Below are 18,662 nucleotides of genomic sequence, written 5' to 3' on the forward strand. Positions count from 1 at the left end.
GGTGGATGAGAAATTTAATTTATGACTTTCCTTCGGATAAATTATAGCAGCTGCACCCTACATTTTGTTTAATTACATTCAACAGAATGGTTTTGGTGCTCCTCCCTCACAGAGGCATCAAGCGCAGGCCGTAAGGAAATTGATTTGGTAGCTGTTTCATCTATCCTTCTCCCGATCCCCCTATTTCTTATCCCTACGCCCTTTCAATCTTTCTTTTTTTTTAATCTATCCATTCATCTTCTGTTTCTACACCTCCGGTTTGACCGCACCTTAAGACATATATCAGTAGGCACTGCTCGTTCTAGCAGTCAAGAAAAAAAAAATCCACTTTGATTTCTTGGCCACATTTCTCCGTTTTTTTGTTCTTTTTATTTTTCTTATTATTGTCCACGCTGTTTTGTCTTCCACCTGAGATGGCCCACTGTTGCCACATTTCTTCTTCGGCTTCCCACTAGGTGCAACCATAGTTTCCTTTATTTTTTCTTTTTCTTTTCACAAAACATGATCATAAAACACATTAACATTGTATGTTCGTTTGATATATATTCAGAATTGAGTTATTAAAATGTTCAGGAACTATAAAGAGGAAAAAAATGATGGTGTCTCCCAAGGTTGTGATTTAGAACCACCTAACAACTACCAATGGCTACTTAGGAAACAATGATTACTTAATTCAAATCTGAGATTCCTATTGTAATGTAAATATAAATGTATACTTGGATAAGTAATGAAAATAACTACTTGCTACTCTGACAGAAATATGACGTAAATAGCGGATAAGACACCAATCTTTAATTCGTTTTACGAGTGACAAAGAAGATATTTTAAAGCTTCTAAACTTTTCTTTTTTGCAAAATTAAGACACAAATCTTTGAGAAAAGATGCGTCAACACGAAATCGATGTGCTAATATCATCATCTATCTAACTAATATCACCATCTTGACTAGTCGAAAGCTTAACACGATCAACGTTTATGTGCAGAATTCCTGCTTTGGTACACGATGTTTTCAGTGCTTTCCAATTTATTTACTATTATTCAGAAGTGACTTTTGAGGGACTAATTAACATTTTATTGTAGCAAGCTAAAGAAAGAAAACATAAAAAAGTAATAATTGCTGTATACAGCATATTATTATTATTATTATTATTATTATTATTATTATTATTATTATTATTATTATTATTATTATTATTATTATTATTATTTAGTAGTTGCATTTTGCCTGTTGGTAGGTCGTGGGAACAATGAGTCTCGTTTGTTTGTTTGTTGTTTTAGTTCCGAATCTAAAAACGTTTCTTCCACGTTTCTCACTCTTCAGCTTCTAATTTTAACTACCAATATTTCCTTCTATTTTCCAAACCAAATCATCAATTAGTTGTGTTCTTCTTCTTCCTATTCCTCGCTTTCCTTCCATCTTTCCTTCTCTGGCGGTATGAAGAAGGCAATTTCTCCGCAAGATGTGTGCAATCCAATTGGTCTTCCCACAATGGATGCTGGCTAAAAGCATCCTCTTCTCTCTTACCCGTTTTAAATATTTTCGTTTCTTACTATATTCCTCCCATTTGTTGTATACAGCTTATAGCAATAAAAATTAATATTAATTCATTAGCTTCCTAGCTTGTTAAATATTAACGTATTGTAAAGTTCAGCTTGTACAGGTGTTGGTAGAGCTTAAAGCAAATTACAGTCCGGAATAGTTTTTTTTTTTTCATTACCGGTTTTTATTACAAACTCCACTATAAACAATATTTTACAAAAATACTACAATAATATAAATCCTCTAACATAAGGTAGAGAGAAGTGACTCTAGGCCCGAGAAGCACCATTACAGAACTCCGAAGCAATCTAGGTAAAGTGGATTAGTATTCCCAATGCTCCAAAGCAAGCTAGGTGGAGTGGATTAGAAATCCCCAATGCTGCAAAGCAAGCTAGATGGAGTGGATTAGAAATCCCCGATGCTCCAAAGCAAGCTAGGTGGAGTGGATTAGAAATCCCCAATGCTCCAAAGCAAGCTAGATGGAGTGGATTAGAAATCCCCAATGCTCCAAAGCAAGCTAGGTGGAGTGGATTAGGAATCCCCAATACTCTGAAGCAAGCAGTGAGTGGGTTAAGAGTCACAGAGCTCCGAAGCAAGCTAGGTGACTAAGGTTTAGGATCCCGACAAAGCTCCGTAAAGCTCCGAAGCAGGCTAAGCGGAAATAAGGGGAACCTAGAGTTCCGAAGAAAACCAAAGATTTTGGGTTAGGTATCTCCTAGAGCTCCAGAGTAAGCTGAAGGAGGGGTGACCCGTCGCAGACTGATAATTTTTCCTTGAAATCCTCTCGGTTATAAAGGCGCTCCAGGTGAGATGATGGCGCTATTGTTCTCTCGTCGTCATGTGATTAGTGGAGTAATCCATAGTAAAATGCACACGGTTGGTGTTTGTAAACACAACTATGCAGGATATTATAATATTATCGCCATATAATTTAGTGCATTGATCGTGAGTCTTAGCCATGTGCCTGTATGATTGTGTGAATGTGAATAATGTGGTACTAAACTTTGTTGAATTGCTCACAGTACTGAAACTCGATTCGGCTGTCCTGTCCCTTGGCTAATATTCGGTTGGCCATAATATTCGACCGTTTAACTTGTCATACGCATCATTACATGGATCTTGCTTGTAAAATTAGATAAATACTTCGACTTTATTGCTGTTGTTCATTGAAGAATAGCCTTCCTTTTCACCACTGAGGTTATATAAGACCTGGATCTACGTGTAGTTAATGTGGAATACGAACCTCCGTAATGCGTTCAAATTTCTTCTACCATCGAGTATCGAATCCTATATTGTCTTGTACTAAGGATGCGCGTGCTAGCCATTACATTAGAGGGAAAGCTTATTTGAGTTTGAATCCTGCCTTCAAACTTGATAAACAAGCAGCACTGTTACGTGTACATTACGTGAAGAAGTTTGATGATAAGGTCGGTCTCAATTAAAGCTGGAAGTGGTTCAACTACTTCCGTTTTAGTAGAGAGAAGATTAGAGTGCAAATGGAATCAGTGAAGCCATATGTAGCATCTTGGTGCTAGATCTAGCATAATCCACAAGCATTTAGCATCTTGACTTTAGCATCCTGGCCAAATCTAGCATAATTTCATTTTACCCTTTGTTAAAAAGAAAAAGAACGAAAATTTAGACGGTTTAAAGAGCGTCGGGAATTATTCTTTTTAGTTGAAGCAATGGTTGGAGCAATGAAATCAGTAAGTATTTCTGCGGTTCTAATTTTTTGTTGAATTCAGAGCAAACGCAAATGTTCAAAAATAGCAAACGTGACTGCAAAACATATTCACTTACCAATTACTGCCAACTGACACCTGAATGTGTGATTATCTGGGATGTTTCTGTTCCTTCCAATTTACAACTTGAGAGGGGAGGGATTTGAGCGTCAGGGGACAACTAGTAATACACTAAAAGAAATGCTTCAGGGCTGTGTCGGAAGCGGCATGTTGTATATATATTTCTTAAAATGTTATCCATTCATAAAATATAAATTCGACCATCCTCCCCTATAACGTGTCATTTATCATCATTCCTAACAGCGTCATATTAAATTTGTACATGAATACAGTTAATACACTTCATTAAAATAATGAAGATAAGTAGGGGCGTGTCTTTAAAATTAGTTAGGAAAGATAATTTGAAACTCTGGCATAATTTACAAAAATCTAGCATAATTCAGACCCGTGTTTGGCATCATCGCGAGTCTCGAGTGTGGCAACCCTAAATGGAATACATTCATAGAATGCTTAGATATAATTGATTGCTGGAAACAGCATCTTTTCTATTACGTATTTACTCTATACCAATAAAATCGTAGAAACCGGAAACGGTTGATTTCTACCACTTCCGGTTTTAGCAGAAGCTTAAGAGAGAAGATGGTACTATTCTCAGAACGCTAAATATATTTCACTATTTCTTAGAGTGATACTAAAGAAATAATTGGAGTTCTGTCAGACCCTACCGGAGTGTAACTTATTTTCACTAGAGTAGTTAAGGGTTAATTGATAAGTTTACCAGAAAAAATACCATATCTCTCGAAAATTATGCATGCTGATTTCCACTTACTCATATAACTGTACAAATCGATGCATAAAAAAGATGTACAAAAATGCATCAAAATTGCATCTAATTGTATTTGTGATATACAATATACAGCACTGCAACGAGTAAATTAGAACACAGCAGTATTTTTTAACTCTTTAGTAATTGCATGATCTACAGATTATAATTACGGATAAGAGCTGTAAATGATTGGCCTCAATAAGCTGTTTTACTTTCGACCCAGTGTCCCCACCGGGAATCGAACCCAGGTTCGCTTGCACCAAAGGCGAGAACGTTGGTGACTATGCTACGCGAGGCCACTGTGTGTACTACTGATGACTGCTGCAGCCACTGGAGGTGTTAACTGGTGCAATACGTCTGAAAGTTGATTTTAACTAATCAGCTCTACTAAACGCTTTAAGATTTCTAAACTTTAAAATTTCGCGAGGCGCGACACACCCTATGGGACTAACTGACATATCGGTTGGGAACTACTGTCTTAAACTATAAAAGAATATTTTTATTATCTGGACAGCAACTTAGCAGATAAAATTCTGATCCGTTCACTATCCCAACAATATGTCATGTTATTTTATTTATTTTAATAGTTTCAGATAATTATTAATAGTGAATATTTTGATATTTATTTTAATAGTTCAGATTTATTCCAAAACAAACACAAATTTGAAAAAAAAAAAGAACGAATGAAATAGTTCAGTTTAACGTACCTACGACGTTATGCTCTTCAGGCTGAGATAAACTATTATTAAAGCAAGTGAATGAAGATGTAAAAAATGGTGGAATGAGAAAGTGGAAGGAAACGGGAGTACTTCGAGAAAACCCACAGACACGATTTTGTCCACGACAAACTTACTTCACCGCAGATCGAACCAGGGACCCCACGTACCAGAGGTAAGCGTTGTGCCACTAAGCCACCGTGGGCCCCAACAAAAATCTGAAAGAGGTCGGTCATAGCAATACAGCATAACAATATTCGTCCGATGGCACAGAAAAACACAGCCAGGTTTGTCGACCTTGGAACTGAATCTGGAACCTTCCATCTACGAAGCGTCAATGTTAACTACCATCTCTTTACAACACATTTAATTGAATAGATAAATGGAAGAACAAAACAAAACAAAACAAAAAAATCGCACTTCATTAATATTTCATTACGAAAATTACATTATGCTCTACTAAACATGAAATTCATTTTTTAAATTACGTAGTAACTTAAAAATTGTACGTTATTCTATGTATTCAACATTTATTTTTTATGTTAAGTATAAGGGTTTATTTTGGACTAGTACTGTCCTTGATCTCACCAATTCAAGTATATTGTTTTTCTTTCTTAGACAGCGAAACAATATTTAACCCTGTTCGAATATAATTACTATCAGTAGAACCGATTTCTGTATAACTTTGTGGGAGGGGACGTTTCGTATGCATGTTTCATAATCAGTAGCGAATCTAACCCAGTGCCGGGGGTCTAGGCACCATTTTTTATCTTTTAGATACGCCACTGTTCATCGACAAGAAATCAGTGAAAATGTTCACACTAATACAGAGAAGTCAAGCAAATTTGGGGGAGGGAGACTCGGGCCCCTGAGATCGTCGGCGCCCCTGAATACTATTTATATATATATACAAGGGCGGATCCAAGGAAGGCTATAGGGTCTATAGCTCCCCCCCCCTTGACCCTCAGGTATACACTGGATAAAATGGACTTTAATCCTGTTTTACACTGGATAAAATGGACTTTAATCCTGTTTTACACTGGATAAAGCGGCGATATACCGGTATATACTCTCCTCGGATACAAACCCAAATAGAGTTATTATTTTATAAATACAATGTCCCATTTCATACGATTTTTTTTTAAATGACTAATTTTAAGGTGATATATCAGGACAGTTAGGAAGGGGGAGTAACTCATGGACTGTGCACAGGATCGAGGTTGAGCATCATTTGTTTGTATACAAAAAAAAAAAAAATAAAAAAAATAAAAAAAATGCAAAAACATTTTTATGTAATTATGCAACTGTTCTTGTCATTCTATTTATGACCTTAAAACTTACAAGTTAAATAAATAAAGTTATTACATAGCAATCAGTCAGCGGCGTACACACAATATCAAGGGTCATGTTTCCAAGGTTCACATTTTTTCAGGATTTTTGTTTATATATATATTATTAACATATGTAATAAATACACAACTTTTCTTAGTATCTTGATGACAGAGGGGAGTTAAAACCCGGAACCTCCTCTGTGTACGCCACTGATCACATTAACAAAACAAATGAAATTGCCTACCTTTTGGGCTTCCAGCGTTTCTTGAATACTCCCAACATGTATGCGGCCAAATAGGTAATTAACACAACTTTCTTGAGTGTTTCTACCCAGAAGACCAACCCCGAAACTTCTTCCGGGTTGAACCAGCTGTTTGCCCCGTGTTGCCGGCACGATCTGTCACTACCAGTGTCTGGTGTCGATTCCAGACCCGCTTATTGAAAATTTCCTTGTTACAGACAATTATAAACACAAACATATATGCAAAGAAGACAACACGACACTCCACGACGCGGTTATTCCAGAATACGTTTTCACTCACGCAAATGCATTTTTTCGTTATTTGTTGCACTATTTCTTTGTTCAGCGAAGGATATTAATCATTTTCGTTGTCGGAGAGAGAAAAACATTTGAGAGGCTCGCTCGGCTGCATGCCGAACCGCAGAAAAACATTTATTATATTTCGTTTGGCTTCGTTTCACTGTATCATTTTTGTTCGTTGAAGGTCCATTGATACATATGAGTCACCTACTCGAAACGACAACACTTTACAGCAGACACCGCAAGAAAGTCGTGCTTCAGCCAACAAACCTTTCCTAATTTCCCAACATGGCTGCTTGAGTGCAAGGTTGCCAGTGCACCACAGGTAAATATTCAATTAGGTAAAAGTAGAAAGAAAGTATTTTTGCGAACTTACAACTTGCAAAGCATGTTGTTAACACAATCTTATATTCTAATGGATCAGGTTGAGTTTGAGCTTCTTCTAGCCTTCGCCTATTGTTTACTGGCACCCTACTTTGAGAATATTAGTCAATAATTTTTCAACGTTGATCGTGGATCAGTGGCGGTTGCAGAAAATTCGCTCCCATGGGAGTGATTTTCAATACTTGGAGGGTGAAAATACTGGTAAAACATGTTGATCACGATCGGAGATATTACCCCCCAGGAGATTCTATAGTTGTATGGGGAAATTACTTCCCGGGCTACCCCAGAAATTATCATTGTTTGGGACTCGTCTGGATATTGAGAGAAGGGCGTTCTTAGTCCTGTAGGAACTATACTGCTAATAGACTTCGCCCCATTCTTTGCAAAACCAATAATTGAACCCGTACTAGCTCGTACCTACCAATATGTCTACTAGAATAGTAGTATATGTATATGCCTAGACCATTCTCTGCGGAACGGGGAGGCTTCGAGCCGAAGCATAAATTTTTCGCAGACTTTCGTTACTGGAAATTTTCGTGACGCGAATCGAGAAGAGATAGACCTTTTCCAATAGAAACAGATACTACACTTTCCGAGACAAGACATCACCTTCACAACATCTCTTAAAGACGAGACAGCCTCAACTCTTGACTCATAGTAACCTTAATACATATGGGTGGAGACAGAGCTATTCCAATAGAAATATATATATACTTTTTCGAGACGAGACTAACTTTCACAATACTTTTTATTAGAGACGAGACAGCTTTAACTTCCGTCTCATAGACAACCCAAAATAGCACTAATTAATGAAGTTCGATTTAGTCTGTCGGTCCATATCTTCATGTGAGAGATAAAAACTTCAAATCTACTTGTTGGATCAGCATCAATCTTGGCCAGGATGTAGTGGATCTAAAGTTAGAAACGAAGTTCGGTGACGAAGGCGATCCACCTGCTTGATCCCAAGATATGGACGATCAAAAATCAGATTCTCTATATATTCCTATGAGAAGTAATTATGGGTGTTATCCTTGTTTGGTAGACTACCCTCAATGCTATTTAGATTTGCGGGTTAGTATAATGTTCAGGATACAAAATACAAGTTTATCCGTAGAATCCAATGTTAAAATGAAACTAAATGGCTTTCCACTCAATAAGTGTAACCCAACTTCTTCATAAGCTGTACATTGTGACATTGCTTCTTGTTAAAATTCTTTGTCTTTATTTATTTATTTATTCTCAACACATTATATCAAAGCAGCATTTGCACATATTCCGAATGGAATTGTTATGCAAATATCACCGTTGTTATGTATTAGTGGGAGTTAAAACGGAAAAATTTTGAGCATGAAATGCTGCGAAATAATTCTTTATTTTAAAAAAAGGCTACACTTCGCTGCTGGTCTGACTACGTACCTACTGTGTGGGAGAATATATATATATATAACCAGTCTTCACTTACAGAAAGCACCCTGTTCGTTTAGTGGGCATCCAATCAACGTAAATATGAACCCCGGTACCACTACATAGGTGATTTACACATTCCGTAAATATCCAGATGATATCCGTTTCGTGTCCCAATAACTCATGGATCCCTGGAAAAGCCAATTGGTCTCAAGTTGTAAATTAATTTTAGTTCAAGTATTATTAATTAATTCTTCCTGGGCTATAACCGGGCAGATGGCGCGCCATCAATGGGTTGAAATGAAATCAAATGAAATCTTTGAGTTTTACGTCCCACGCTTATGCCGGCTAGGCTAAAAAAGACGGTGATGATGAGAAATGAATGAAGTGGTGGAACGAAGAAAGTGGGAGGAAACGGGAGAACCTCGAGGAAACCCACGTACACGGTGTTTGTCCACCACAAAGTTTATTTGGAAGGAGCAGGGTTTGAACCCGGGACCCTATGCACCAGGGAGGTGAACGCTGTACTACTGAGCCACCGTGCCCCCCCATCAATGGGTTGATGCGTGGTTGCTGTTTCGACTAATAGTGCCATTACTTAATCTACGAAGACTATTATGCATAACCAGGAATTCGCTAGTCTTAATCCAAGAAGCTTTCGCATTGGCTCGCTATTTTACGTCAATACTGACAATTATTTATTTGAAACAGGATGTAAGTACTCATCATTGCTACAGTTCGAATTCAAAACCTGGATAAAAATAAATAAACACCCGATCGTTGCCAAATCTTAAATTCAAAATGTTGATTTAAAAGAAAAAAGAAGAGGGAGAAGAATGATTCCGTAACAGTTCCATTCCCACGGCATTTATCCTTCGTTGTTATGTAATCCCGCATAACACATGGATGATTTGGGTTGCATATATACAAAGCGTTCTTACAAATAACCTGAGAAAAAATGTTCATTGGTTTTGACCAATCCGCTTCTCCTGAGCCTAAAATCGAAAAAAAAATAGACATAGTGAAGACCTATCCGTATACCAAATTCGATGGATCTAGATCCCTCCTTTGTATGTGAAATATTGATGACAGACGCACAGATAGATAAAGAGACAGACACACACACACACACACACACGCTATTGTATCTTTAATATTTAAATTGATATATGTCAGTTTTACGTACTACAGATATGCCCTTTTAGGCGAATTGGAGAACACTTGACAAAACGTACAAATATGACGTTGTTGAGTGCAAGCTCACACAGTCTGGAACCGAACCGAGACCCCTCGCACCAGCAGAGGTGAGAGCTCTATCACTGAGCCACGTGCTCCTCCCAAAAAAAAGAGAAATCTTACTTTTATCGAACTTAGGATATGCATGTCAAGTACTCAGCTACAAGAAAGTATCCGTTTCCCATGGTGCACATACTGTCCTTGTTATTTATTTATTTATTTATTTATTTTGAGTTCCGTTGTGTCTTTATCGTTGCGGAAGATCCTGGTTCAATTCTCGGTACCAACTCATATGATTCGCATCCCACATTAAACTTGTAGATCCACGTCCCATATAGCCTCGGCGCTGGAAACGAACTTTGAACCAGCATTTCTCAAATTCAATTTTTTTTTTTATCGCGAAATACTCCTAAGTTCATATTCAGATCATACTATAACCTTGTGGTGCTCTTGGGTTTTCTCGGAGTTTTCCCGTTTCTTTCATTATCATTGTGTCCGTAATCTCAGCCGCGACTTCCCAGAGTGAATAAAAACTCGAGTTATCTTCAGAGTTCCAAGTTTAACAGCATTTCCAGTAAAATGTAGCCCCAAAGCTGAAAGTAGATATTAAACGCCGATTAATCAGACAAACTTTCAATATCCGTCTTTTTAACAACCTTCTCGATCAGCAGTACTCATTCTTTTCATTCTACACTAGCTGAAATGCCCGTTCCTCTCACGGGGAGGATCAATTTAGGAAAAGTATTTAAACTCCTTCCCTTCTTAGGATGTGCAATTCGATGAAAAAATAATGATAAAAATAAGTAATGTCACCTTCTTCTCACACCCCTCACCCCTATAATGATGAGGGATGAATTTTGGACTTAAATGGTTTTGCGAATGCCACTATTCACCTCACTGACCTCGAAAATTAAGAATTCAACGCTAATATTGGTCCTTTCTGATTACTTTTATATGCCATCCCGTTTCCACCCACCCTTACCCTTCTTAACCTCCATACCGAAAATGTGATAAAACCATAAACTAAACCAGGGTTAGCGGCGGATCCAGAAGGTAAAAAGTGGGGAGAGGGCAGCCAGAATTAATAGGTGTATCATTAGTTTAGTATAAACTTTCAAAAATATATAAATAATAGCTTTAAGCCCCCCGGCCCCAGACTAGATCCTCTACTGGCCAGGGTCAAGTCATGTACCAAAAATAATCGAAATCAGTACAACGATCTCGCAGGAGTTCGTGGACAAACATCTTTACTTTCATTTTTATTTATAGTAAATAGATGGTACTCTGCACCTAGATTTCCCTACCACATACTGATGATTGCAGATTTTCTCCAAAGCTCAATAAATTAAGTGTGAGAAGTATTACGAAAATACTGGGAATCCACATTGAGCAGGATAGGATATATGGAATATCGGGGCTCCGGGCATTGGTGCCGATCCTAAGGGGGGCCAGCCCCCCCAAAGCTCATGTGGGCCCCCTATTGTATTTATGAATATACAATACTTGGCATAATTTGAAGGCAATTTGTCTTAAAATCCTTATATATATATATTCCTTGTGCATCTGAATGCCCCCCCCCCATTTACAGAGAAATCGGCGCCCTAGGCTCCGGGGCGGAAATTCCTCCTCCCCTGGGCCACCCATGAAATCATTACTGTTAACACGTCGTCTCCATAAATTAAAACACTTTCAAATGTTCTTAGCAGTTCTAACTTCTAATAACCGCATCTTCTGAGTTATTGATTAAAACGCGTGGTTCCGTAAATTCAATTTATATTCCAAACATGAGTATCCAAGTAACTAGTGGCAACTCGTAAAGGAAGTCTCATCGGTAAAAATTCAAATCGTTAGTACACATTTTATGGTTGGAAGCTGTACACAAGAATAAACACATATTTTAAGTTTTCTTCCTTTAGGTTGTAGCAATAAAAAAGTTAACTTTTTTACCGACGTGACTTCCCTCAATATCCGCCACTGTTACTACTTGATTTAAATGTTTCAATAACGACGCACTTTGCATAACACTTCTATTTTGTGAGCACTTCTAAATCACTCGAATTTGATTTTGAATTACGATACTTGCCGTGTAATGTAAACTGATTTCTTACCAGAATTCTTAGCGCTTCGCGAAGGTTCGATTATACGTTATTTTGCACAACGGGTAGTATACAAAGTATATATTTTTTTCTGGTAACTGGCAACTCTGCGAATTTATGGCCTGCATAGTTCGGGAAGAATCGGATGGTCTTCGGTTAACTTTCCCTCGTGCTCCGAAAGACCAACGAAAACCGATCGATAATATCCTCTTCCCCGGGCCTAGTGACCTTGAATCCAGGTGACTTTGATACCGCAGACAATAAATAATCGCTCCATTCTTTCGTCCGTACAGTTCTTTTTTAATGTATTCGATCCGAAAGTTATTTTGTATTCGTCTTGATAACGGGAGAGCGTATCTTTTTCTTAAGCTTGTAATTATGAGATTGGTGCAGAAACTCCTCAAACGCTTGAATAAGGTCATAAGAACATCTTTCTGCTTGTAAACAAAGAAGGAGTTCCGGGACATTTTGCAACGATTTGGCTTGTTTCCATAATTTTTGTTTTGCAGGAGGAGTAACAAAATGGGCGCGGCTTGTAAGGTCTGTAAATCCAGTTAAAATCAATGTTATAATCAGTGGGCGAATTAGATCATCTATATTGAGGGGGATAAAATTAGGCCAACAGGACGTATAAAGTTTGAAGGTGTAATAATTCAACATGAAACAATAATGTCTTCACATATAAATATGACATCTGTAATAAATAAGAGATTTATTAATTCAATAAATGTAGACAATAACTATATATGTATATATTATCTTACATGCACACACCCAGGGTCGTGCCGTCGAAAATCAGCACCCGGGGCGAGAGTATACGGCGGCACCCCCATACATATATTCCAAGCAATTTTTCCTATCTTTTTCCTTTTTTCTCCCGAATTTTTCGCTCCCCTTACTTCGGCACCCGGGGCGGTCGCCCCTCCCCCCACGGCACGGCCCTGATTTCCGTAAGCTGTAAAAGGCAGTGACTACTATACTAATTACCACAAACTAAACGCAACTTTTGAGTTGCATACACGCAAACTATTAGGGAATGATGACCTTGCGGTAACAAAGAATATACTGAAAAATAAAATACGACAAAACTAAAAACGGGATAATAATCGATACAAGTGTATAGGATGAATGACATGTCCGACCTTCGCCAAGTATGGTGGAAGAAGTTATTTGTTTACTTCTTCTTGGCCAACCGCTAAGAACACTTATAAATCCATTGTGGGACGTTGTTATGCGCAATTAGTACATTCAAATTCACGAACGACGACGAACTGAAGGGTATTAGGATACGGTTGCAAGTAACAACTGTAATCATAATAATATACTTCAATTAAACAACGGTGAAAATAGTGAGGAAATTAGAAGTGACCAAAATTGAATAGTTCACATCGCTCATTTCGAACTACAGCTAGAAGATTAAACTGACAAGAAATGACAAAAATCAGTGAAATTTGGCGTTATACTAAGCATAGTTTGGCGGGGGGGGGGGGGAAGCGAGCATCCCCGGTGGGGATACTTGAGCTGACTTTTTTGGGGGAACAAAATGTGATTAAGGGGGAAAATCCCCCTCACCCCCCGGTAATTCGCACCCTGGCTATAATTATTTTTTCTTTTAAAGAAAAGAAGAACCCTAGTCAGAAATTTCTTTATATTCTTCTTATTTTCACTTATTTTTATCGTTTTTTGCACATGTCAGACTTTCCCAAGCTGTAGAGGTCTGCACGAGTTCGGGCCTACAAAGCATAACTTCGGGCCCGGGCCGGGCTCGGGCCGTGAATTTTTAAATATACAACCATATTACTCAGACTTTTGGGGGGGGGTAACTTTGTAAATGTACTGTACAACGATTTGCCTGTATATCACACCGTTCTTTCTGGAGAACTTTTAAAGCACAACTGCAAAATTAACCCTCCAATTGCTGTAAATAAAAATACAATTTTGCGTTAATTACTAAGTTTCTGTAATTCGGGCTTATTTCGGGTTCATTTGATTATCACACGAGCTCGCACCGGGCTCGGGTCTAAATGCTAAAGCATATTTCGGACTCGGGTCGGGTCTCACATTGTAAATTCACGGGCCGAGCCGGGGTCAGGCCTCACAGTGTAAGTTCACGGGCCGAGCCGGGATCGGGCCTCACAGTGTAAATTCACGGGCCGAGCCGGGGTAGGGCCTCACAGTGTAAATTCACGGGCCGAGCCGGGATCGGGCCTCACAATGTAAATTCACGGGCCGAGCCGGGATCGGGCATCACAGTGTAAATTCACGGGCCGAGCCGGGATCGGGCCTCACAGTGTAAATTCACGGGCCGAGCCGGGATCGGGCCTCACAGTGTAAATTCACGGGCCGAGCCGGGGTCGGGCCTCACAGTGTAAATTCACGGGCCGAGCCGGGGTCGGGCCTCACAGTGTAAATTCACGGGTCGAGCCGGGCCCGGGCTAAGAATTCCGGCCCGTGCAGACCTCTATCAAGCTGTGAGATTAGGCGTTCTCCTGTGCTTTGGATAGCTTACAAGAAATAGGATTAGGGAATAGATTTCTGGGCTTATTTCGACATCTATGGCCATGTTACCGAGTGACGTATGAGGGATGACGTTTCTTGGCTATCCGAGGAAAGGAAAGGAAGAAAGCGGCCTGGGACTAATATCTTAGGTACCATCCCGGCATCTGCCAGTTGTGAATGATAAAAACCCGGAAAACCTCACTTAAAATGGTTGGCCTGAAAAAGTTTTTCCACTTTTTTTTGACCGAGTGTACCCATCGGGAATCGAACCCTGGACTGCTCGCACCAAAGACAATAGCGTTAGCGACTACGCTACTCGGGGTCACTGCTAGCTTACAAAGGATATTTGGGAAGAGCCACTGAAATGGCATGTAGCTTTAGCAATGTCTTAAGTATGGTACAATTATTTGAAGTTTGACTTTAAATAATAGATTTCAGCGTTTTTTTAAAAAACAATATTTATTTATTTTTAGATTTTCAGACTACTGGTATGCTATTCATAAGTATGGGAAGCTTAGAATAACTTTGTCCGTCTATCTGTCTGTCTGTCGACAGATACCAGAGCAAAAACCTCAGATAAATAGGGAGCAAGAATAGGTTTTCTCCAATAGATTTAGGGATGCGCACGAGACGAGTCGAGACAGGATTTTCCTGACAAAATTCGAGTCGAGACACGGCTCTTCCAATAGAGAAATATACATTTTTCGAGTCGAGACATCATTTTTTACAGCACATTTTCGAGACAAGACAGCCACAAATCTTGTCTCGTGCGCATCCCTAAATAGATTAAACGTGTCTCAATATATTCTATCTCAAATAGATTTAGATCTCTGTACTAAAACTGGACGTCGTAGAAATCTATAACCCCTTACCATTGTAGATTCAACATTGATTTCCGTAGCGCAAAAACGTAAGAAATTGACTTTTTGATATGGCTTAAGCACCTCAAAAAAAAAAAAAAAAAAAAAAAGACCTAGTTCTTTATAAGACGATAGCTCAGTGCTAAAGTACTTACCCCTGGCGAGTGGGATACCTAGTTCGATCCCCGACTAAGTAAGTGTGTGATCGATAATATCATATCCGTGGGTTTTCTCGGTGTTATTCCCGTTTCCTCTCACATTTTCATTCCACTAAAATCCTTCCATCATCATTCACTTGATTTAATCATCGTCTCCCTTAGCCTAAAGGGTATATTCGTGGAGAGGCCCCAGAGGGTTGATATTTGGTGATACTGCTGCAACTATAAGAACCAATCTATTCTCGATTTTTTATATGTGCCCTGCATCCTTTTGGGCTATCTGCTACATAATTAGATCAATAATACGTTCGTTAAAAAATGCAAATAATAATAATAATAATAATAATAATAATAATAATAATAATAATAATAATAATAATAATAATAATAATAATAAGTTGAGAGATTCAAATAATACTTGGGATCCCTAGAAGACCCCTGGTTGGTAAACAACGTTGACGATTTAGGCTTGTTGCCTTAAGAGTCTTCATCCCGGCGAAATTAAAATACCGCTAATTTTACAGTATTTATGTGATATCTTCAAATAGATAAAAGATAATCGAAATGTGGAACAAGAGCGCCCTAGACAATATTATTTTACATGAGATACCGTTATCACGACTCACTTATCTGCTTTCGATTTTGAGCCATTTTGAAAATCGGCATTTATTTTCGCGTTTCTAAACAACTGAAAACGGAAAGCCACTAGGTGACTTGTGATAACGGTACCTCACGCAAAATGATATTGTCTAGGGCGCTCTTGTTCCATATTTCAATTATCTTTTATCTATTTGAAGGTATCACATAATTACTGTAAAATTAGCGGTATTTTAATTTCGCCGGGATGTAGACTCTTAAGGGTTAAACTGAAATATTTCATTTCATTTTTTCGAACCATTACTCGAACTTTTGAGATTTTCAAAGCTGCAGTGGCTGAATAACGCTAAATTACACGGCGTAATCGTGGAGTGTAAAACTGAAAGATTTCATTTTTTCGAGATTTTGTCGGAGGCATGTGTACTAACCGGGGATCAAATTGAGGACTATTTTTCCTCGAAGAGAACTATTATTATTATTATTCTAGTAATAGTAGTAGTAATAGAGAAATGAAATTTTCGAGTTTTACGTCCCACGGTTATGCCCAGGGGCGTACGCACGGGGTGGGTCCTGGGGGTCCGGACCCCCCCGAAATCCCGACTTTTTTTGTAAATGTAGTCTACTAGAAATTTTCATATAAGTTAGCCTCAAATTGTATTTTGACCTCCTCCGAAACGCTTTAGACCCCTCCCGAAATAAATTTCTGCGTACGTCCCTGGTTATGCCGGTTAGGCTAAAAGAGACGGTGATAATGAGAGATGAATGAAATGGTGGAATGAAGAAAGTGGGACGAAACAGGAGAACTCCAAGAAAACCCACGCACACTGTGTTTGTCCAGCATAAAGTTCGCTTAGAGGGAGCAGGGTTTGAACTCGAGACCCCAAGCACCAGAGGTGAACGCTCTACCATTAGGCCATCGCGGCCTCAAGTAGTAATAGGGGAAGTCTTATCTAAATATTTAGGATTGCGGATAAAGATCGATTGGACTACTAAATTATATGGTTCTTCATTACCTTTGATTCCAGTGTAATTCTTGTAAAGCAAGGCGAAAACGTGTTCAAGACGGGTAATTCGTGAGCATTGGCCTACATATAAAATACATAACAGTAAAGACTGTAGAAGTGAGGTGTTCTAATTTCTCTTAGTAATTTACGACAGCAAATCAGACTTTATCTTTCCCAGTGACACGGCCTCGCCGCCTACGCTGATAAAAAGAACTAGCAGACTTACCCATTAACATGCCAAGGGCTCGTAAAGTTAAAGGTGTATCCTATCAGCAGTTAAATAGGGCAGTTTTCAGTTGTTATTGCTAGTTTGTCGAGAGTCTTTGATAACAAAATGATTTTCCCCTCTGTTGTTTGTTGTTTGTAACGTGAAAAAAAAAAGCAGTTTGAACGAAGACAGCACACATTTCTTATAGGAAATTAACTACGGAATGTTGCTCTACATAGTGCACAACGCAAATGTATGTTTTTTCTAGGATATAATTTATCAATCATTGGACTGTAGCCTAATTTAGTGAAACCTATCCTGAATGGAAACTACGCGTTGAAAACCAAAACGAATTCGTTAACTTTTACTTACAGTGTGTCGATTCGTACCATATTTTTAATAACTAAAAAAAAAAAAAAAAGATTTTCAGTTTGACTTGTATGAGTTGTGATCAAAAAAATACGGTGAATAATTTTATTAGAAACAAGAAATATGGTGAATAATTTTATTAGAAACAAGAAATATGGTGAATAATTTTATTAGAAACAAGAAATATGGTGAATAATTTTATTAGAAACAAGAAATACGGTGAATAATTTTATTAGAAACAAGAAATACGGTGAATAATTTTATTAGAAACAAGAAATATGGTGAATAATTTTATTAGAAACAAGAAATACGGTGAATAATTTTATTAGAAACAAGAAATACGGTGAATAATTTTATTAGAAACAAGAAATATGGTGAATAATTTTATTAGAAACAAGAAATACGGTGAATAATTTTATTAGAAACAAGAAATATGGTGAATAATTTTATTAGAAACAAGAAATACGGTGAATAATTTTATTAGAAACAAGAAATATGGTGAATAATTTTATTAGAAACAAGAAATACGGTGAATAATTTTATTAGAAACAAGAAATATGGTGAATAATTTTATTAGAAACAAGAAATACGGTGAATAATTTTATTAGAAACAAGAAATACGGTGAATAATTTTATTAGAAACAAGAAATACGGTGAATAATTTTATTAGAAACAAGAAATATGGTGAATAATTTTATTAGAAACAAGAAATACGGTGAATAATTTTATTAGAAACAAGAAATATGGTGAATAATTTTATTAGAAACAAGAAATACGGTGAATAATTTTATTAGAAACAAGAAATACGGTGAATAATTTTATTAGAAACAAGAAATACGGTGAATAATTTTATTAGAAACAAGAAATATGGTGAATAATTTTATTAGAAACAAGAAATATGGTGAATAATTTTATTAGAAACAAGAAATATGGTGAATAATTTTATTAGAAACAAAGTAATAAGTTTACATGGAATTTGATTTAATCTCCTTCAAAGTAATGTCTTTGGCTAGCAATGCACTTGTCCCAATGTTGAATCCATGAATGGGAGAATGCTTTTTTTTTTTTGAAGGGCGTTTAGTCGCTCTCAAAACGTTTTCCTTTAAGAGTCTTTATCCCAGCGAAATTAAAATACCGCTAATTTTACAGTA

The 18,662-nt window shown here is 37.6% G+C and overlaps 1 protein-coding gene and 1 long non-coding RNA gene across 2 annotated transcripts in view; one reads left to right on the forward strand and one right to left on the reverse strand.

Annotated features, from left to right (window-relative positions):
- LOC145675969 (uncharacterized) overlaps positions 1–6,982 on the reverse strand; it is a 617,917-nt gene extending 610,935 nt beyond the window's left edge. The window contains exon 1 of the mRNA XM_081746793.1: positions 6,400–6,982. Within this exon, the coding sequence (XP_081602919.1) occupies positions 6,400–6,437 (38 nt within the window). The 5' untranslated portion in view covers positions 6,438–6,982. The remainder of the gene's footprint in view (positions 1–6,399) is intronic.
- The window catches only part of LOC145675970 (uncharacterized), a 73,347-nt gene that overhangs the window by 5,268 nt on the left and 49,417 nt on the right, over positions 1–18,662 (forward strand). The gene's annotated exons all lie outside the window — the stretch shown is intronic.

This window comes from Thermobia domestica, chromosome 18, assembly GCF_964235325.1.
Source record: "Thermobia domestica chromosome 18, izTheDome1.hap1.1, whole genome shotgun sequence".
NCBI classification, from domain to species: Eukaryota; Metazoa; Arthropoda; class Insecta; order Zygentoma; family Lepismatidae; genus Thermobia; species Thermobia domestica.